We start from the raw sequence: 22,178 nt of genomic DNA on the forward strand, positions 1-22,178 counted from the left end.
ATGAATTAAAAATGTCTCTGATATAATGAATATTGGCTTTGCTAATGTATTATTTAAAGCTGGGGTAGGCATATTTGTATTGGGTGTCACTGCGCAAAAAATCCATAAAAACATTTCAGCATTTTGTAATTCAAATGTTCTTAGAGAAAACTAGACTTCTGCACCTCCTCCTGGCTCTGTTTTCAGGCTTTAGGAAATCTAGCCTATGACGGGATACTTTGGCCAATCACAGGTCATTTTAGAGCTAGAGCATTTCCATTGGCTGTTCAACAAATGCAGATGTGCATGTCCCTATCGGTGGTGAACGTCTGATTAAATGGAGGAAAATCCTGCATTAAAGGTTGCTATTCCAGCATTGGCAACAACTCAAAGAAGGAAGACTGACTTCTCAAGAAGAGAGTCTGACAATAAAACCAAACAAGCGTTTCAGAGATGGAGAGAAAATGTTGCTAATAGCTTAGCCTTCTGCTAACCCGATAATCACAGTATGTCATCTCGAAGGACTTTACAGAGAAAACGGGACAGTTGTTCTCCGCTGTAGAACGGCATCGGGATCACAATTATGAGAGGGATGATTTAAATGAACGACTAGTCCTCCTACAGGTTACTGTATGAAGGATAGGCGGGGAGAGCTACAGGAGGAGGGCTGCATTTTAAAATTCTGCCGTTTGTTTAGCCTTTTCCAGAAAACTGCTGACCCCAGCTTGAAGAGTCAAACATCTTATTACAGAATAGGTGAATCCTAAAAAAACTAAATGCAGATGTTTGCTGCATTAAAATGAATACAAACACAACAAAATAGCCCCCCCTCCAAAGCATTATTTTCTTAGAATGAGACCAAGAACACAAGAGGAATCGATCTGCACTGTAATCAATCAGTAATTAGACAGAACCACACATTCAGGCACACGTTGAGTGACAATATCTTGACTGCGCCTCGAACCAACACACAAAACAGTTGTGTGGCTGCCATTGTACGGCTTTCAATGTGTTTTTGATTGAAAAGGAAGCTTTTTGTCTGCAGTCACACGTGGTCTACCTTGGCCTTGGCATCGACACGTGCTCCATTCTGGATCAGATATCGGACCACATTCGTCTGTCCGGCTCTCGCTGCCATGTGCAGCGCCGTCTCCCCCCTCTGCAACACACACACACACACACACAGACACACACAGGCACACACAGACACAGACACACACACAATCAACAAAGAGGGATTAATAGTTATCTCAAAATTTAGATTCTTCTCTGCTCTCCATCATGAAAACGTTTTTTTTCTGTTTAGATGGGAGGCAGAGAGAGAAGAGGGGGAGAAAGAGAGAGAGAGAGAGAGAGAGAGAGACCCCCTTTCTCTCCACACCCAACTCACCATAATGAGTGCCATAATGCTCCGTTTCTACGGTAACCTGGCCACAGACATGGCGTGGGCGACCAAATACTTGGGGTTGAAGAGTTGAATGTGCAGCACTCTTTCCCCTCTCTGTTTGCTCATTACTCTCTGCTTCTCTTTCAACTCTTTCCCACCTATCCCTCTCTTTTTTTTCATCCCTCTTGCTCCTTTAATATAGGAGTTAACAGGGTCAGTAGTTTTAGAGTTTGTAGCTCCTAAAGATGAGCGTTTACGGACGAGATGAGAGTGAGAGGTCCTCTCCTTACATGCACATGGCATTAATAGACTTCCTCTCCTCCAGCCCGAACTACAGAGAGGGTTTTCTCCACTGTCTGCTCCAAAGTGTGACAGCACTTTCTGTTTGACTGTATCAGTCTCTCTCTCTCTCTCTCTCTCTCTCTCTCTCTCTCTCTCTGTCTGTGAAATGCTCTGCTTCAGGTGTGTGGATATATCATCCTCTTTTAAGTATCAAAAGGTCATTTGGAGTTGTGTTTGTGTCCACCTGATGAATTAAGTCCAATATTCTCTCTCTTTTAGCTCTGTTTGTGGTCTCCACTAACTCCTAAGGGTAATATACTGTATGTCTCTTTATCAGAGTACAGTTGAGTATAGGTAGGCCTACTGTAAGTTCTCAAGTTCTACTTTCAACCACTGCGGATTATAGAAGAGAAACTGTGCAATGTCCTTTGGGAGGGACACAAGAAAGACAGAAACAAGAGAGAAACAGAACTCACCACATTGCTTGTGTTTGGGGAAGCCCCGTGGTGGATCAGCTGGTGCACAATGTTGTCGTGTCCCATAAATGCTGCAACATGGATCGGAGTCAGACCGGACTGTAGAGTGAAGAGACACACACAAAGAGGAGCGGAGAAATTATAAAATAATCCTGTGAAATACTCCATTGCAAATTGAAGTAAAAGTACAGAAGTGATATCAGTAAAATGTACTCATTATGCAGAATGATCGGAGTTTTAAACACCCATTCTTTGATTATTATTATCAAAGCATGAACATTTACTGTTAATGCTGGTGGACCTTATTTTAACTTTAGATGCCCATATTTTGTTTAGCACTGCACAATATTAAGTTATTGAGTCCTAAAAGTCTTCTTTTAGTTACATTATTTCAACCAGTTTCCGACAGAAATCGACTGGTTACAGGAACTCTTAGACGGAATAAGAGATTGCCGCTCTAAATAAAAAATAAAGCGGCTGAATTCATCTCACAAGAATGGCAGGTTCTTTCTCAGTTTAATTAGAAAATAAGACTTTTAGGACTCAGTAAAAGACAACATTACTTCATAAGATGGAGCAGCGTGTGCAGTATTATATTATAAATTATAAAGTATTGTATTATAAATGTGGGATAAAAGTACAGTATTTCCCTCTGAGATGATGTGGAGTTGAGGTTTTAGGGAGCAGAAAGTGAAGTACAAGTAAGTCAAAAAAGTGTACTTGATTACTTTCCACCACTGTGGCGACAAATGTAACTTTGGTAAAAAAAATGATATAACTCCAACTTTAAAACAGATTGCACTTAAAACACACACACACACAGACACACACACACACACACACCTACCTCAGTGACTGCCTGTATCGACGCTCCATGCTTCAGAAGTAGCTCCATCACCTTGACTCTGTTTTTCTTGCAGGCAATGTGCAGAGGAGTGAAACCATTCTAAAAAAAACAAAAAACAAAATATTTATAAAAATAGCCCAAAACTTTTGTGTGTGTTTCTTTGCGGGTCTAGCAGAGCTGGCGGAAGATAAGTCTGGAACACCGAATGGAAACTACAGCACAAAGCAGGACCTTCTGAGCTTTCCCCCCCTCTTTCTTTCACTTTTTCTCTTCACCCCTCTGCATGCAAACCAGACAAGCATGTGTGGAAATAATTGACTCGACTCTAAAGCTGTAAAAAAAAGAAAAATATATAGATTCAAATAGACTGAAATAGATACTTTTCTTTACAACTCACTCTTCTCTCGCCAACACGTATGCTCTGCCCCCTCCCTCCCTCCCTCCCTCCCTTACTCACTTGACTTTGAGGTTTCTGGCTCAATCCTATGACTTCATTTTCCCCTCCGTGTCCTTTTTTTTTCATTCTCCTTCTCTCTGGCTATAAAGTCCCAGTGCTCTAACCACACCCAGACTTCTCCCCTTACAGAACAGAGATGGTTGTCTTACACCAAGACAGTGTTTATTATTATAAAGTCTCTTTTTAGTCTCCTTGTCTGTTTCCTTCGTTTATTCCCTTCATGTGCCTTTTCTTCTCCATTAAAGCCCCTTATTTCTCTCTTTTATTGTAAACAAACAAAAAGTAGGGAGGTGAGGTAGAAGGGAAAGAAAGGAGGGAGAGAGGAAATGAAAGACTTGAAAGGAAGGAAGACATTTCTGGTTGGTTGGGAGATGATATCATTAAGACACTTACTGTAAACGTTCCACTGCCACAACCTGGAGCAACACTGCGGCTTCAATTCCAATCTCTGAAGGAATTAATCTATTCTATACTCCAATTTCAGAGAAAACGTGCACCTTGTTACTTAAATGTGCTGGTAGTTTCACACGGCACTTTCTTACGAGGCTCTTACACCCCAGTAACATTTCCGTAACTCTTTAAACATGGCTCAAGTGTGAACCCTTCCCCATCCCATTACTGTTAAGGCTACAGAAGCACACAATAAACACACACAGAGAGAGAGATATAAAATGCACTTCTTGTTCCGTCCTCTTAAGAGTGCTGTGATTCATGTATTATTTAATGATCATTTCTAATGAGAAACTAAGGTTTTCAAAGGTCAAAAGTACTTTGATACTTTTTCGATACCACATTTCAAATGATACAATCTCCGTTTATAATATATATAAACGTATATAATAATATACATACATATGTATATATTATACATTCAAATGTATCGATAGCACCAAAGCTATAAAAAAAAACCACACACATCTACAATTCGATTTTCAACCCAAGGCTGCACAGACGAAACAACCGGGAAGAAAATCAATCGCTCCTCAACCTGTGCCATTTTGTGCCATTCTGGGTTACACTTTACTTGAAGGGATCTACATAAGAGTGACATGACACGGTCATGAACGTGTCATAAACATTATAAACAAGTCATAAACGTTTATGACATAACGCTTCTGTCATTAAGTGTCATTCAGTTTGTCATGACAAGTTAGGGTTAGGGTTCATGTGTCACAACAGTCTTGCCACTCTTATGTAGATACCTTCAAGTCAAGTGTACCCCATTCTGTCCAGCAGTGAACCCACCACGGGACTGGCAGCAGAGGCACAAAAAGCATCCTGTTTTGCGTGCCTGGGGATCTCTCATCTTTTCTCTGTGGTAAGGAAAGAGGGATTGAGTATTGTTTCTTTTATGCTGGAATTGTATTGAGGTTTAAAATTCTGGTATTGAGACACCCTCATGAGAAAGAAATGAAATCTGTTTAATAAACCACACACTGGGAATTAATCTCTTTTCATGCCAGACTTTCCTTTTTTTTCCACCACTGAGGACAAAAGTCCATTTTGTCTGTGAGGTGGGAAAAAAAAGGCTTAAAAACCACAAAGGTCAGACCACCATTCTCCCTAAAATGTCCAGCTTTCATTCCACTGCTTGATTATAACCCACCAAAGCAATTCGATGATAACATTTGTAACAGTATCATAGACCACATAATAGGCAGAAGAATCATATTTTCTATCAAATAAATGAATGCATCTGTTAGCTTTCTGTACCTGTCCATCCCTCTGCCACTTTAAGCCCCTCTTTCTCTTTCTTGCTTGCCTCATTTTCCTAAAACCTTCCGCGTCTCTCGATCAGATCAATTCATAGATTGATTTTAAACCCTTTTAAGTTCCTCCCATTCCGTTCCAAACTTCATAATAAATGATTGATGAGTCTAGGCATGAGCCGGTGTGAGATTCTGACAGTATGAAAACCTTCAGCAAAAATATCACGGTTCACAATATTTGGGTTTTGCAATTACAGCTTTAAAATGTATTATTTGGAAATGTCTGGGTAAAAAAAACAACATATTTTTTCTCCATTGAACACAATGCATGTTATTTTTAAAGACGAGATTTCTAAACTGCACTTTCTGTCCATGGCAACTCATAAAAAACAGCTCCTTAACGCAGGAACGGTATGACGGAAAACTTGAGAGGTTTTGAAACCGTGACCGTTTTTTAACCCTTGTGTTGTCTTCCCCTTGACCATGCAACTTTTAGTTTTTCTGGGTCAAAATTTAAAGATGGTTTTGTCGGGTTTTTTTCTACGTTTTTTTTGGACATTTTTGTTGCTTTTTCCCCAACGTTTTTGTCGCTTTTTTGTCAATTTCTTTCAATGTTCTTTTCCTTTTTTTTTTTTTAAATGCCATACAATTGAATAAAACACCCAAATTCAATGAAAATAGTGAATTAATCATTCGTTTTACTTGTGAAAAGTGTTGTATGGAACCATCCATGTTTTTTATTTTTTGACAAGTTGGTTGAAAAAAAACCAAATTTCTCATATAGAAACTTTGAAAATGGGTCAAATTTGACCCGTGGACAACAGGGGGGTTAAACCGCGGTACGCCTTTAAACCGGTAACCGGTCCATGCCTAGCTGAGTCCACTGTATTTCTACAGCTACAGAGGATCAAGCGTCTCTCCTGCTCCTCCGTCCCCTACCAGTGCCTTGGCGTTGGGGTTGGCCTTCTTGTCCACGATGACCTTTGCCACCTTGTAGTGGCGCCGGTGGGGCGTGCGCGCAGTCCGGCGGTGGTCGTTACGTTCACCTCGTTAACGCGCCCTGCGTGCGTACAGCAGCAGCTGGACGCGGTTGAGGTGGTCTCCCCTGCGTCGCCATGTGGTGCGGAGAAATGGTGCAGTGGGACTATTGGGTGGGAATGTTTCAGAGTGTTTGTAACAGCAGATAAGACAAATGGAAACAGAGATTCAGTTCATACAGTTCAGCAGTGACGGAATGTAACTACAGTTACTCAAGTACTGTAATTAAATTCAAATGTTGAGAAACATTTCATATGAAAACTATAGCTTTCTACTTACTTTACAAGTTTAAGCTTAGTTACAAAAAAGTTACTATTGTTTTACATACAAGTAGCTAACATATAGCAAAAAGTGAAACAGCTGAAATGATGAGCCAGATTAAACACGTTTCCATTTCAATGTAAAATGTAAGACTTTTGGGCGTACATTTTATACTTTATAGTACATTTTAATGTAAATACATTTACATACTTTTACTTAAGTAGCATTTTCAATGCAGGACTTTTACTTCTAACAAGAGTATTTTACAGTGTGGTATTAGTACTTTTTACTGATCTGAATACTTCTTCCACTAATGCAGTTCAGGGATGTTGAAGAGTTAAAGGTCCCATGACATGGTGCTCTTTGGATGCTTTTATATAGACCGTAGTGGTCCCCTAATACTGTATCTGAAGTCTCTTTTATATAGGCCTTAGTGGTGCCCTAATACTGTATCTGAAGTCTCTTTTATATAGGCCTTAGTGGTCCCCTAATACTGTATCTGAAGTCTCTTTTATATAGACCTTAGCGGTCCCCTAATACTGTATCTGAAGTCTCTTTTATATAGACCTTAGCGGTCCCCTAATACTGTATCTGAAGTCTCTTTTATATAGACCTTAGTGGTCCCCTAATACTGTATCTGAAGTCTCTTTTATATAGACCTTAGTGGGAACCTAATACTGTATCTGAAGTCTCTTTTATATAGACCTTAGTGGTCCCCTAATACTGTATCTGAAGTCTCTTTTATATAGACCTTAGTGGGCCCCTAATACTGTATCTGAAGTATCTTCCCCGAAATTCAGCCTTGGTGCAGAATTACAGCCACTAGAGCCAGTCCCACAATGACCTTTCCTTAGGATGTGCCATTTCTGTGCCTTGACCAACTGCCACAAAGCCATGATGCCTCTCTCTTTATCATGGGTGGACCAAATTCTCTGGGCGGGCAAAGCAGAGAAAGGGGAGGTAACCTTGCTCCTTATGACCTCATAAGGAGAAGATTCCAGATCGGCCCATCTGAGCTTTCATTTTCTCAAAGGCAGAGCAGGATACCCAGTGCTCGGTTTACACCTATCGCAATTTCTAGCCACTGGGGGACCATAGGCAGGCTGGGGGGACTCATATTAATGTTAAAAAACCTCATAGAGTGAAATTTTCATGCCATGGGACCTTTAAGAAAAAGGTGAGTAAGAAACGATAGGGAGAGAATAAAACATAAAGCGACACACACAGGTTGGAGGTGTACCTTTGTCTTTGATAGTATCGGTGCTCCTCTGTCCAGCAGCATCTCCACCACCTGCTCATGACCACTCCTGGCTCCGCAGTGCAGAGGAGTCAGACCGTCCTGGGAAAACAAAGCGTGAACTTCATACCATCACCAACAGGGTCCTTAAGCAACACAATGAAGCCTTCACTGCAGGGGTTAATGCACTGCAAGTGACCCTTTACTTCCACGTCTATAGCTTGAGAAAATCCCTAAACAAAAAATGGTGGACGGGCGCCTGGGTAGCTCACCTGGTAGAGCGGGCGCCCATATGCAGAGGCTCAGGCCTCAACGCAGCGGCTCGGGGTTCAAGTCCGACCTGCGGCCATTGGCTGCATGTCTTCCCCCTCTCTCTTCCCCCTTTCCTGTCTACAGTTGTCCTGTCTATTAAAGGCTAAAATTTCCCAAAGAATTATCTAAAAAAGGTGGACAAAAGAAGTTGCTTTTGACACCTTAGAGATGATGATATAATATATGTACTGTATGTGCCCCTATTGTAAGATAAATGGACAAAGCTAAGGGGCTACAAATTGTTGTATTGTCATTACAACCAGCGGCAACGGTATGAAACGGTACACACTTTGTCTCCTAAAATGGGCGTGGCCTCGTTTTAACATGTAGTGCCAGATCTCGCGAGAATTTGGTCGTAAGACGGAAACAGGTCTCAAACAAAACAAATTTTCTCCTGATGTGTTCGTCTGAAAAATGCCATTTTAGTGTCAGAATGTGCTTGTGAAAAATGGGTCCAATATATACTTTGTTGACTATGGGGCGAAAGAATCGCTCATAATCTGTGTTCACGTTCACTTCTCCCATTGGAATCAATACACTCAGGACCTGCCGCTAGTCTCCTAAAGAGGCGTGGGCGTGGCGGAGCCCACGGGACACAGATACAGGAAACTATTCTGAGTTGGGGCGTCTCGGTTCTATACCGTCTCAGGTGTAGCCTGCTCAGGAAGGTTCCTGTCTCTCTTAAAAAAGATGAAGACGTGATTCTAATGCTAGCCAGGAAATGGTCTCTTTCTCTTTCCTTGTGGAAATCTCTGGTTGTGAATCTGGAAAAACTTGGACACTACATCAAGAAAATGACTCATATTTTTCTGCATAAGTGGAAGAGGCCAACGGAACTTTTGGGAGTGGACTATAATCTGGACTTGAATAGATAGATAATATGATGAACTGGAACTAATGGCCATGGGGTTGACTTGTGTATTCTACTTATTGCTGTCACCATTACTGGAGGCTACTGGGGTGGTACCTGGAGAGGTGCCAGTTCATCTCCTGGGCACTGCCTAGGTGCTCTTGAGCAAGGCACCAAACCCCCAACTTCTCAGGGCGCCTGTCGATTGACAGCTGCAGCCCCCTCACTCTGACATCTCTCCATTAGTGCATGTACGTATAGGTACTGAGCATGTGTGTGCAATGTGTATAATAACAACAGAGTGAAAACATTGTAATTTCCCTTGCGGGATTAATAAAGCATAAATTATTATTATTATTAAATATTATTATCATTACTGTGCAAGTAGAGTGCCCTATTTTGTCTAATAATGTCACATTTCTCTTTGCTATATGGACTAGTCCTGTAGCACTACTACTTTGGTTTATGTATTGTTTGTACAATTGTCCTTAAAAAATGTAATAAACAGAATAAAAAAATGAAAAAAAGACATATGTGTAGGGCTTGGAAGGTTGAAAAAAGCACAACACTATCAAGCTGCATTATGAGAAGACCATACCAGAATGTATTCTGTACTCTATATCTCTTTTACAAACCTCTAACTTTATGCGCAGTGCTAAATGGAAGCAAAAACACCTTCAAATATTAACATCAGTTAAAAATGTAGATTTTTTTTTTGTATGGATGTTCACCTTGGTCCGTGCGTCTATCTTGGCCCCTCTCTCCAGCAGCAGTCGCACCATGTTGCCATTCCCACGTTTGGATGCTACGTGCAGCGGTGTTATGTCATTCTGAGGAGAAAGAGAAGCATCATTTCCTCATGTATCACCCAGTTTAAGTTGTTAGTTATTTTAAGAAGAAAAAGGAAAATCACACAACAGGAAGACCAAACATCCTAACTCTGCTCACATATGAAACTAACTACGTAATGAAAATGTATGACATTGTGCATGCAATGGGCTAACAAACACATTTAAACTGCAAATGAAGCTGTCAAACACATTTCAGACAGCCTGTCAGTGCCTGCAGCATTTGAATACATTTCACTTGAAATTTGCTTACTCAACCAGAGAAAAAGGGCTTTATTTGACCGTGTAGGAGGAAAATGGATAAATATCCCCCTCTAGGGGGAATATAACTATTCCAGCAGCTGCACAGTGTTGTGGTTCAATCACTGTCTTGCTTTCTTGGTTTTTCCGTTGTATCCTTCTATAACAGGAGGAGGAGGTTTTGATAGGACACTATGGACTGCGGAGAGAGAATCGTCTGTATGACTACAGACTGCTTCTCTGTGTTCTTTGCCAGTGTGTTTTCCAATAATTTCAACAAAACACTAGCCTAGAAATCTAGACGCACCCTAGCGGCAGCAAATGTAATTGATGTGGGTCTGGCTTGTCAGGCTAACAAAACACATAATTTGCAGTAAATGTTAAAGGACATGACTGGTTGTTATTCTATATTTCATTTTGAGTAATTCTACCTAATTTAACAAACGTTTTAGTTTCTACTTATACTATGTATAACAGAGTATTTCTACACTGTGGCATTGCTACAACATCTGAGTGCTCCTTCCACCACTGATTATTTGAGACACACCCAGTCTTCAACTCCCATAAACTCAACATCCAATCCTGTAGTCTCCAGGACCATATAGCACACAGACAACATGTATATGTTTCCTCCTGCAGAGTGACAGGCACAGCTGTAGGATTACGTATATCAGTGTTAGTGTGTCTTGCGCGCGCACACACACACACACACACACACACACACACACACACACACACACACACACACACACACACACACACACACACACACACACACACACACACACACACACAGTCCCGCCTTCTCATATGAGTCTTGGAGTGAGTGTCTGCAGCAGCACTCACTTCAAAAGGTTTGTGTATGTGTGTGTGTGTGTGTGTGTGTGTGTGTGTGTGTGTGTTTTCAATCTTCAAGCGAAGTACCCACCCTCGCCTTGAAGTCCACAGCTGCCCCTCTGTTAAGCAGGAGTGTTGCTACGTTGATATTGCCGTAGTGAGCCGCAATATGGAGAGGAGTGAAACCACTCTGAGAGGGACGAGAGACACAAAGAGAAACAGAATCAATTAAAAACAGAGCAAGCAAAACAGCTCTTTGAATGAGCCACCAGCAAAGCATTGGGTTTGGCCAGAAGCAGGCTAACGGAGCAGACGAGGGCTGAGCAGAAGTCAAACATGCTTTGAGTGCCGGATTTTCCTTTTATAACAAAACATATTTCTTGTGTTATAGTTACAGTGACATTCTTCAGGTCCGGAGTGAAAAGAATCATGAATATAAGCAAACATAAGCAGATTAACTTCCTGTCAAATGAAAATCATGCAACGGTAATTATTAATTAGAGCATCCATTGAAGTTTCGGATTCAATTCCTAAAAAAAATAAATAAATCTACTCTTCTGTACTTTCATCTAACAGGAAATACAAAAGCCAGACATGCAGGTGAGCATGCATCTGCATTAGTTAAAGGCAATCTAGGTTTAAAATGGCTGCTTTAAGGAAAACCAGTAACCTGTAACCTTTAGGTAACTTTAAAGGTGCAGTAGGTAAGACTTATAAAACTAACTTTCTGTCATTTTTGCTGAAACTGACCCTATGTTCGAGTAGAACTACATGAAGCAGGTCACTTAAAAAAAAAGGCTCCTCTGGCACCACCTACAGCCTGTAGTGCGATTTGCAAAAATCCACCACTCCTTGTTCAGATGCACCAATCAGGGCCGGGTGTGTCTAACTGCGTGTCAATCACTGCTCATGCACACGCATTCATTCTCCCTTGTGGGGGAAGGGGCTTAGGAGACCGTTTTGGGCATTAGCAGAAAGGGGGGAGGGACTGAGAAGTTGTTGATGTTAAAATGTTTTGGCTAAGTCCTGGATCTTCACAATCCTACCTACAGCACCTTTAAGACATTGAAGTAATCAGGTTGGATAAATTTATATCGCTCAAATTCGGTCTTTCATATAAAATATAAATCATTAACTTATTCAGATAATCTTAGAAAGTTCAGTCTTGATTTATTTAAAGTGGTTTAATTTCTTCTTCGTTTTTACTTTTCCAAAGCAACAAACAGGAAAGGTCAACATGCTATTGATCATGTAATCGAGTAGCTGCTCTATTCAAAGCTGATTAAACTGGTTTCTGGGCACAGTGACAGTAATTAGCATTACCTTAAAGGATAGTCAGCACAATGTCAGGCTAATGCTAAAAAATGCAATAAAATCTATTGGCATGCTAAAGTTTAACTAAATCCATTATTGTCACTTCAGCCTTCCCAGTTTTTCCTCACATGCACAAATGTAATTTAAGTTAATTCAGACATTTACAGCATTATACAATCTCTCAAGCAGTGCGAGGAACAAAAGCTCCACAAAAGCTAGTTGATAGATGTCACAAAGATTATTGTAACAGGAGGATCACGTCACAGAAAGTTGCTACTGTGGATGGAAAAAGGGAAGTCATGGGGGAAAAGGATAACAACCTGCACTAAGTATTTTCGATAATAGCTATTAATACAACTGCCAAATACATTTACTGAACTATTTACAGTAAATGTGGACAAAAACATGCCGGGTGAGGGCTAAATGATCTGGCACTCAGGATCAACACATGCCAGTCATTTTTCTGGCCAAACCACAAACAGAAACTAATTTTTTTGAGCATTAAAAATTAATTATTACAAAACGTTAGTTCTTCTACTGAGATATTGAATTTCTCTTCTATTCTTTTGAATTGTGGCTTTATTGCAGAGCGGTAAATGAGAAGATGGACACCACTCTAATGTCTGTGCAATGGATATGAAGCTAAACCCAGCAGCTGGTTAGCTTAGCTGAAGCACAATTGCCAAATAACAAGAAGTAGCCGTTAGAGAGCAGTTACAGTTGATTTTTTTCACAGATCAAGCAAACGAGATATAACTGATATTAATCAGTAAGCTATAGCAGCGACGTGGTCACTCCTGCCTTTTTCATGTGACAATCACATTGACAAGAAATGTTTTCTGATTCAATGCTTCAATCGAGTTGAATGCAAATGAGGCTTCTTCTTGTTTTGCTGCAGCAGCTTTCCACAGGATAAGATTATGCATATGGTAAATTCAGAGAGAACCACGCCTTTATTTAGAAAAGGTTTTTATTATTTCACTTAAAACTTCCTCCATCTTTACCTGTTGTCTTGATAAACTCAGTATTATGTAAAGTTTCCATAGCACTAATTTATGGTGAGTCATGTTTCTTTTGCCATTTTCATTCACCTATTATATAAAGCCCATTAACTTTTACAGTTTTTCTTAATTGAGGTTATGGCTACCGTGAACGCACATACCGTGACATTTTCACATTAAAAGTATTCCAGCTGTCCCGTTATTGGATGGCTTTTAAAGTGAAAACATCTACGGGAAGTTTAATTGTCGGCACTTTAATATCGGTTGGGAAAAGTGGGAAAAACTGCAATTAATATGGACGAAACAAGTGTTTCTAAAAATAGAAAGCCATTGTAGTTGTTGGCTCCAGGTAATTTCACCCCAAATTAAATGGTTTTTAAAAGGTCTAGGTACACATAAGGTAACAGTAAGTAAGACATTAAGTCTACTGTTCTTTTTTTAAAATCTCTGCTCTAAAGCAGCAAGCCACTGGACACACACAAAGCAACGTCAAAATGCAATGCAGGTTAAACAACAGCAGGCACACAGGTGTCAGCAGCAAAAGCATTCATGCCAGCATTTAGCATTCATGCTAGCAGACAGAAGGCTTTGGCTTTCCAATGGTGACCATGATGTACAATGACAGGAGAGGAAGGAGAGAAGGAGAAGAGAAGAGAAGATGTACCTCTGTTGTTCTATTCACCATCATCTAGAAGGGAGACGGGGGGAAGCCGTGGGGTAACAAAAAGGAACCAATAGAGGGAGGAGGAGGAGGAGGAGGAGGAGGAGGAGGAGAGAATGGGGCGGTTAGTGCACCACAACAACTACAACACCAACACCACGGTTGCACCAAGCTGTAGGATGGATAAATGAGAACATGGCCGGAGATTATGAAGACTAAAAGGTAACCAAACAGAAGTACACATAACTGGATGATGGACTGAGACTCTAACCTTGTAGTCTGTTATTGTTTCTACACTGAGACGGACTACCGTTGATGGGAACTATACCTGCTGCATTCTTGTTTTTGACCAACAAAGACAAAGACGACACTGTTCTTTTTCCTGAGTGGCACTTACGTTGTGACACGTCTAAAAACTCGGGTCAGAACTGTAAACGCTTCTTGGATTTTTTGTCCCACAACAAACCATTTTCAGGATTTAAACGCTTTCTTAATTGGAACCGGAAAAAAAATCACCATAAAGTTCACCATCAATAAAAAATAAAACTTATTTCTAACCCTACGATACCATGACTTATGGAAGCGTCTTACTGGTTTTCCTTTCACTAAACTGGTGTCTTGAAAAGTTAGCAATATGCTACATGTATTCATTTTATTTTATATTTATTATTTTAAATAGACAATGGTGTAGGTTCAGTTTTAGAAGAAGTGCATCTTCACTACAGTGACAATACGCCGCAGTCAAGTCGGACAGTTTCCATCTGTTTCCAGCAGCCTTGAACAGGAAGTCACAGAAACACTCACATCCTGTTAGGTGCGATTCCGATTTAATTAAAATGTTATCAGACCCATTTATCAGCTTGTACCCAGTCTCCAGTTGTTTTTATTATGACAGAGTAGCTGTGAAAATGCTCTACATGCAATCTGTTGTTGATGTCAATAAACAACAGACTGTAGATGATCCGTAATCTGAACGGATTTAGTCTCTCTGACTTTTAAACGTCACCATCAGCCACACGTGTTCTGTACAGATTAAGCCTTTTAAATCAGACAAACAGCAATTAAAATCCCTCCAATTCAAAAGCAATAAAAAGTTTATATAAAAACGTCACTGTGTTGAGTCGATTCTAAACCAAATCAGCAGTTAGATCAGCTGAGAGGCCGGCGTTTCCCAGCATGCCCTGGGTCCCCCTAGGTCTTGCAGTCGGTGGAAAGCAACTGCGGCGCCTGCCTCTCAAAACTGCGGCCGCCTTGATCTTGTGAGGTTATCGCTGCCCACGTGTGCATGACGTCAGAGCGAGTCGGGATCAAGTCGGACACAAATCTAACCGCCATGCATTGGGCGGCGATCGCCGCTGATCGATTTTGCGCAGGACTGGCTCATCACGAACAAGCCTACTATCTTAAACGGAAGCAAAAATAACCAAAATCACTCCCTCTCCCACAGTAGGTCACGATGGGAATTGTAGTCCAGCCTATCGTGCAGAGAGCGTACCTTGGACTCCACGTCAGCGTTGTGGTCGTTCTGGAGGAGGAGCGCGGCGGCCTTTGTGTCGTCTTTCCGTGCGGCGATGTGCAGCGCAGGCAGGCGGACCTTCCCCTTGGTGTCGTTTTCCAGCAGAAGGGAAACCACCTGGTCGTGGCCCTGCTGCAATGCCACCGCCAGGGGAGTGAAACCATCCTGTGAACCAAACGCAAAAGTTGACCAAATGAATACTCCACGTTCTGGCAACAGCTGAACATAGCTTAGCGTACGTGGCGGTACTCCTGCATGCTTCTGCGTGCCAACAGCCATCTACTGTAGGTAATACACTGACTATGGATAATACTGTATGTCAATACGCTCATGCATTACTTTATCCTCTGCATCTTTCAACCTCCGGCTGCTTCTGAGTGTCAACTCACATGTCTAGACAACTTGTGTTTTTCTGTCACGTCAAAGGGTGGCAGTGATTGCAGAAATGCATAACTCTGCAAAGGATTTCCCAAACACCTCCAGCTGGGGTTGACACAACAGTATCTGTCTGCTTGCAGCTGATGTGGCCAGTCTGTCTTTAGCAGTGTAACTAAGACAAATAATAAAATTAGTCTGAAAGTTCTGACTGTCTGTAATTTAGGATGACATTTTAAAAGTGTGACTGCTTTAAAATACCAACGCCACACAATAACACAAACTAATCAATCAAGGCAGCAGTAGACCAGCAACCTGCCTGTGTTCTGCGAAGTAAAATTAATGTTTTTGTCAAAGGAGTCTGGTGGCTTTGAAGAGAGCATAGATAACGGCTTCAGTTCCCCATCAGAACAGACTCCTGCCTGCTTCTCCAAACTGGGCGCTACCAACTGCCTATCTATCTATCTATCTATCTATCTATCTATCTATCTATCTATCTATCTATCTATCTATCTATCTATCTATCTATCTATCTATCTATCTATCTGTCTATCTATCTATCTATCTATCTATCCATCTATCCATCTATCCATCCATCCATCCATCCATCCACCCACCTACTTACAGTATCTACCGTAGGTAATACACTCACTATTGATAAGTACCTCATACAGCCCAACTTCAAAATATCTGAACTATCCCTTTTTATTGCCATCAGATTAACATAAAAGGGTCACTGTCTGAAAGGGGCTTAATGAGCACAGGGCAATCCAATAACCATCTGTCAATTAAGGCATTTAAGCTAACGCTCTGAAGAGAGTTTAAGTGCTCGAGTAGGAGTTTCAGCGTCTCGCTCAATGAGAAATCGAGAGGAAACTTTGCTGCTGATGGGAACAAACCACGAAGAAAACAAAAGATGACAATAACTGCATCCTACTGCATACATAACCAATCACACAGGCAATATAATAAATGACAGACACAGCAGAGGCTACTAGCAGCAGTATCTATGAATCATCAAATAAAAGGAAAGATTCCTCACAAGAAAAACAACACAGAGATTATGGATGTGTGCGTTTGGGTGCGTGTGCACAGGCCTGTGTGTGTTTACACAGGACGCCGACCGTCTGGATAAAACCAACTCAGCATCACTACACCCACACATCAAAGCAGAAGCTCTCCTCGGAGATCGCACACACAAACAACCAAACACACCCGTGCCAGCACACATTCATAATCAGATCCACGAGCATCTCTGCACCACAGGCACACAAACACGTTCAAATGCTTAAATACAGCCTTTTTTTTTTATGAAGCCATCCCAAAGCACTACCCTCCTGTTTCATTTGCTTCATTATGGATTCAGAAAAAAGTCTGTTTAATGTCCTAAAAATACTTCAAGAGACGACGACAACAGCAGCAGCAGCAGCAGCAGCGAACAAAAAGGCACTAAGAGGGTTTTTGATCTTTATCTTCAAGTTTCAAAACTTGCAATGACACAGCAGAATTTCCTCTCACTGACACAGAATTATCTCAAAACATGATCACACAATAACACAAAACAAAGACCAGACAAGTTATTTTCATTGCAACAGAAATATAATGATATGATCATAATTAGAGAAATTAATCACAACAAATATAGGACTGCAGAATACAGTATTTTTACAGTTTGCACCGTGGTACAAAAATAAAAAAAACTGTCTTTTTCTTTTTAAACAAAGGATTTCTGATCTATTCTGTCTCATGCTATGCTGAAATATGAATTATTAAACACTGTGAGTTGCTTCAAACATGGATATGTATTTCCCCACATGAATAATTCACTCATGTCACCCACTGGTGGAGACTGAGAAGACGTGGAGGAGGAAAGAAGGCGAACAGCGAGATATAGTGGAGAGGTGGAGGAGGCAGACAATAGATGGAATGATGAAGGAGGAGAAGGAAAGAGGAGGAGGAGGAGGAGAAGGAATGATGGATGGGGAGAAGGAGAGAGGAGGAGGAGAAACAAAAAGAGATGAAAGGAAAGACGAGGAGGGCAGGACCACACGCACGCACACACGCACACACACACACACTAGTTTATTTTGACTCAATCCCACATACACCGTCCTGCTGCCCTAAATACGTACCAGAGCACCAAGTGTGGATTAATCCGCCGCTGAAAATAGTCCCCAACAAATGCAGTATGTACTCCTGTTTTAATAACTATAAATTAGGCATACATTTGTGACCAGTTTAAAAAGACTTACGTGTAATAACAAGTCTGCGGCTGAGACGCACTGAAAGAGAAGTTCTGTTTTTTTCATGGGATTTGTAGCTTTATAATTATTAAGTATTTCCATTTTATGCTACTTCATACTTCTACTGCAGTACATCTCAGAAGGAAATATTGTACTTTTTACTGCACTACATTTATTCGACACTTACAGTTACTTTCTCCTTAAAAAGCATATATACAGTATGCTTATACGATACGATACAGTACCGTACTACTAATTTATCCAATAGCATTACAAAGTATTTAAAATTGGCTCCACTTTGAAGAACTACAACATTAAAATGCTCTTACATGTATTTGTTAGTGATACAAACAGTATAATATATTTATATATAATAATATAATATTCTATAACACTATGAAAGGATCCATTCTCGAAATGAGTAGGCCCTACTTTTGCTTCTGTGGACTGTGGTGTGTTTCTACTTTGAATTACTTAAGTAAAGGATCAGAATTCTTCTTTAGGTGTTCGGTGTTTTAAGCCCCTAAAGTTGCCTTCCAGGCAGCGCGGCAATGGTTAGGTTTAGGGTTAAGGTTAGGGTTAGCTGCCTGGAAGGCTACATTGGAGGCTTAAAACACCATCGAACTCTTCTTTACCGCTGGGTATTGGAAATAGTTTTGTTATTTCATATCCGTACTGAAACTCTGGTATTTTATTGCCACTATAATCAAACATATTCCAGGTGTACTGTAGATCACATATTTACTGCTGTTTTAAATACTGCCCAACATGTTTTATATTCTAGGACTGGCCTTACAAATGTGCTTTCCATGGAGAGGTTTGGCCAAAATGAGGACGTCTTTGTCACATTTGTGACAGCCCAGAGCCTGAAAGTCTTGGTCTTGTCTCGGTCTCGATACACTCTGGTCTTGGTAATGACTTGGTCTTGGTTTAGGTGGTCTTGACTTCAACACCGGTGTGTGCAAACAAACGTGTATGCGTTGTACATTATCTTACCTCAGTGGCGATGCTCTGACTGGAGCCGTGGTCCAATAAGTACTGCACCACCTCCATGTGGTTCTCCTGCGCCGCCATATACAGTGGAGTGAAGCCATTCTGAAAAAAAAGAGAAAAGAAACTGAATCAGATTGAACATTAGATGTAACCATTGAATCTTCTATGAAAAAGAAATCAAAATGTACAGAAATGCAATCACCAAAGAAAAAGAAGACTGGAGGCCTTATCTTGGAATTATGACTTCCGTATCTTAAAAGATTTCACAATTCCAGGAAAACTATTTCAAAATGTCGATAGTTTTCTCAGAAGTATGAGATCTTTTCTTGTAAATATGAGATATGGAAGTCCTACTTTAATTACAAGATGAGGTCTCCGTTACATGCTGTATGTTAATATTTGATATACTTTTGTATTTGCTGACATTTTCAAAAGTTGTGTAGATGAACTTATAGTTACACATCAGTTCCTTTCTAGGACATTATGGGACCTTCACAGTAAATTAAAGACTGAGAATGTAGGTCAGGAGGTGATGATCGATCCCATTAATTTCTCTGCTTGCATTAGGTCATTGCAGGCAGTGTTGAAAATCAATAAGCAGGACTGCTTCAGGGCAATATATGGTTTACAGGATGTTCTGCATTAAAGCTATAGTGCGTAGTTTCTGCCGCCCCCATGAGGAATTCAAAGTAATGACAACAAAACGAATGGCGCGTCGACATGATACAAGCCTTCCATGACTGGAATGTGATGTGATAGTACCTTTCAGGTATTTAATTGACTAAACCATCAGTTGTTGTTTTATCTATAAATTGCTTCTTCATTGAATTTAAAGAAAGTTTGCTACATAATAGTATAACGTTGTTATATACAGCACATTGCTATGATTGAAGATTTGATCGCCTACTTCTACGACTGCACAAGTGTACTATTCCAGCAGAGCTATCATGGAGTACATACTGTCACCTCTGTACATACCAACACACCAACACCTGATAACAGCAAAGATACAAGCTGCAGTTTAAGTGTTTTTGTGTGTGTGTGTGTGTGTGTGTGTGTTTTACTTTGTGTATCTCTTTTTCTCATGGTCTCTAGTGTGGTTAAAAAAGTGGATGAACTTTTCACTGACTCTCGCTGATGAGATTAGGGGGAGGAAAAAAAAATCTAGAAATTGATATATATTGAGATTTTTAAATCAATAGATCGTTTCACTTCTGCCCTCTGGTGTTTTTGATAAAGCGTCTGTGTTGTGGTTGTTATGGTGCGACACTAGAACAAGGTCAAGAAAACGGATCACCATGGCAACACGAGGATTCAAAAATCATTTCAGTGTGCAAAAAAAAAGCTCCTTCTCCTCCTCCTCCTCCTCCTCCTCCTCCTCCTCTCTTTTTTGTATTAATTCTGGTGTCGATGCACCAACAGATTTTATTATAATACATTTAATTGAACCTTCTCAGTCAAAATGCAGGATGAAGGACACAGTGGAAATAAAACAAATTTATATTTAAAAGAGAAAAACTGCAGTGAAAACACACAGGAGAAGTTCAAAACCACTCTCATGTCTGTACGGCAAATATAGAGCCAGAAGATGGTTAGCTTTAGCCTAAGGACTAGAGGCAGAGGGAAACAGCTAGCCTAGCTATAAAAGGTATAAAGACATCCACCTAATTAACACATCATATCTCATTTGTTCAATCCATACAAAAAATTAAATGTAAAAACTAATATGTGTAGTTTTATTGGAGGGTTATGTACTACTATTATTACTACTACTAAAAAGTTTTATTGTAGCATTTCTCAAAACCAGTGTTACAAAGTGCTTTAGACAAACCAACCAATAAAAAAAGACAGAAATATGAATATATTACAATATGAAATATCCCTTTAATATAGATTATGAGATAAAAGGACACTGTAGAGACTCCTCACTACATGGAGACAGTAATGTATTAAAAATGCTGTATTATTTATTAATTACATATCAGTCCTGTCCCTGCTCTCTGCTGTAATCTGAATTATTCTTTAAAATAATAAAACTATAAATGATGATTTAATAAGTTTCAGTACAGCACCAAAAAATTATAGCTCATTAATACCAACTTCACGTTCTTCCTCTCTACAGTTCAGACCAACACTTTAAAGTGGACGTATTTTCTGTCGTATCTACAATGTTATAATGTTGCATTTTCAAATAATGAGGTAAACGTATTTTAGAGAAATCCCGGTAAACTAAAACGTTCTGAACGCTCCGGTTTCAACAGTTTTTTTGTGTGTTTTTTTTTAAGCTACTGCGGTGTTAACATTGCCCCATGTAGCTACATGCTAACGGAAGTTAAAGATGTCATCTTGGCTACGAGTTTTGTTAAATTCTCCCCAACTCCGGGTCACATTACTCCTAAAACATTTCTGTTTATGTAGTATTTGGTTTGAAAGCCTTTATCTGTGAGTTTTGACTGTAGAAAGTGCTGCTATATCTACAAGTTTCCACTGCTAACCATAATAGCTACATGCTAACGGCAGTAAAATATGTCATCTTGGCTGCCAATGTTGTTAAATTCTCCCGAATTTCTGGTCACATTACTGCTGGGGCATGTCGGTTGTGTATTATTGGGTTTAGAAGCCTATATTTGTAATTTATAGGGGACAAAGTTATGCTATATACTCCCCGTTGCAGTAGATCCAGCTGCTAATAGTGAAACAGAACTGGAGCGCAGCGGAGATTCCAGGAAACACGCTGGCCAATCAGAGCAGACTAGGTTTTTTCGTGAGGAGGATTTAAAGAGACAGGCGCTCCAGCAGAGCGTCTCACACAGAGGGTGAATACAGGTGCAGCAGCCATGGGCAGTATGAGAAAGGGTTTTTCGAACATTAAAGCATGTAAACATGTACACAAAATACAAGTATGAACCTGAAAATGCTATATAATAGTTCCTCTTTAAAGTTGATATTATTATGGTTACTGTGGTGAGCACAGCAGTGTGTGTGTGTATGTGTCTGCTGACGACTGAATGTGGGCCAGGAAGCACTGCAGAGCTGCTGACTCAGCCCACACACACACACACACACACACACATTCATCTGCATGAACGCACACACTCCAACATGGATTTCCAACAAAGATTGGTTGGTGTGTGTGTGTGTGTGTGTGTGTGTGTGTGTGTGTGTGTGTGTGTGTGTGTGTGTGTCTGTCTTACCTGAGATTGTGCATTGACATTGGCGCTGTGGGTGACAAGTTCCTTCACCACGTCTGTCTGCCCAGCGAGGGAAGCTATGTGGAGGGCTGTGTTTCCTTTCTGCTTAGAAAAAACATGAAAT

General features: G+C 40.4%; 2 protein-coding genes across 23 annotated transcripts in view; both read right to left on the reverse strand.

The window, feature by feature from the left end:
- The window catches only part of LOC120551330 (ankyrin-3-like), a 72,582-nt gene extending 66,440 nt beyond the window's left edge, over positions 1 to 6,142 (reverse strand). For all 22 annotated transcript variants that reach the window (XM_039788667.1, XM_039788665.1, XM_039788666.1 and 19 more), the window contains exons 1-4: positions 6,077 to 6,142; positions 2,972 to 3,070; positions 2,125 to 2,223; positions 1,040 to 1,138 (exon numbers count right to left, since the gene is read on the reverse strand). In XM_039788667.1, coding sequence (XP_039644601.1) covers positions 1,040 to 1,138; positions 2,125 to 2,223; positions 2,972 to 3,019 — 246 coding nt within the window. In that variant the 5' untranslated portion in view covers positions 3,020 to 3,070; positions 6,077 to 6,142. The remainder of the gene's footprint in view (positions 1 to 1,039; positions 1,139 to 2,124; positions 2,224 to 2,971; positions 3,071 to 6,076) is intronic.
- The window catches only part of LOC120551598 (ankyrin-3-like), a 52,080-nt gene continuing 35,207 nt past the window's right edge, over positions 5,306 to 22,178 (reverse strand). The window contains exons 4-11 of the mRNA XM_039789085.1: positions 22,058 to 22,156; positions 18,867 to 18,965; positions 15,232 to 15,417; positions 13,740 to 13,763; positions 10,852 to 10,950; positions 9,567 to 9,665; positions 7,677 to 7,775; positions 5,306 to 5,329 (exon numbers count right to left, since the gene is read on the reverse strand). Coding sequence (XP_039645019.1) covers positions 5,306 to 5,329; positions 7,677 to 7,775; positions 9,567 to 9,665; positions 10,852 to 10,950; positions 13,740 to 13,763; positions 15,232 to 15,417; positions 18,867 to 18,965; positions 22,058 to 22,156 — 729 coding nt within the window. The remainder of the gene's footprint in view (positions 5,330 to 7,676; positions 7,776 to 9,566; positions 9,666 to 10,851; positions 10,951 to 13,739; positions 13,764 to 15,231; positions 15,418 to 18,866; positions 18,966 to 22,057; positions 22,157 to 22,178) is intronic.

The sequence above is a fragment of the Perca fluviatilis genome, chromosome 21 (genome assembly GCF_010015445.1).
Source record: "Perca fluviatilis chromosome 21, GENO_Pfluv_1.0, whole genome shotgun sequence".
Lineage (NCBI taxonomy): Eukaryota > Metazoa > Chordata > Actinopteri > Perciformes > Percidae > Perca > Perca fluviatilis.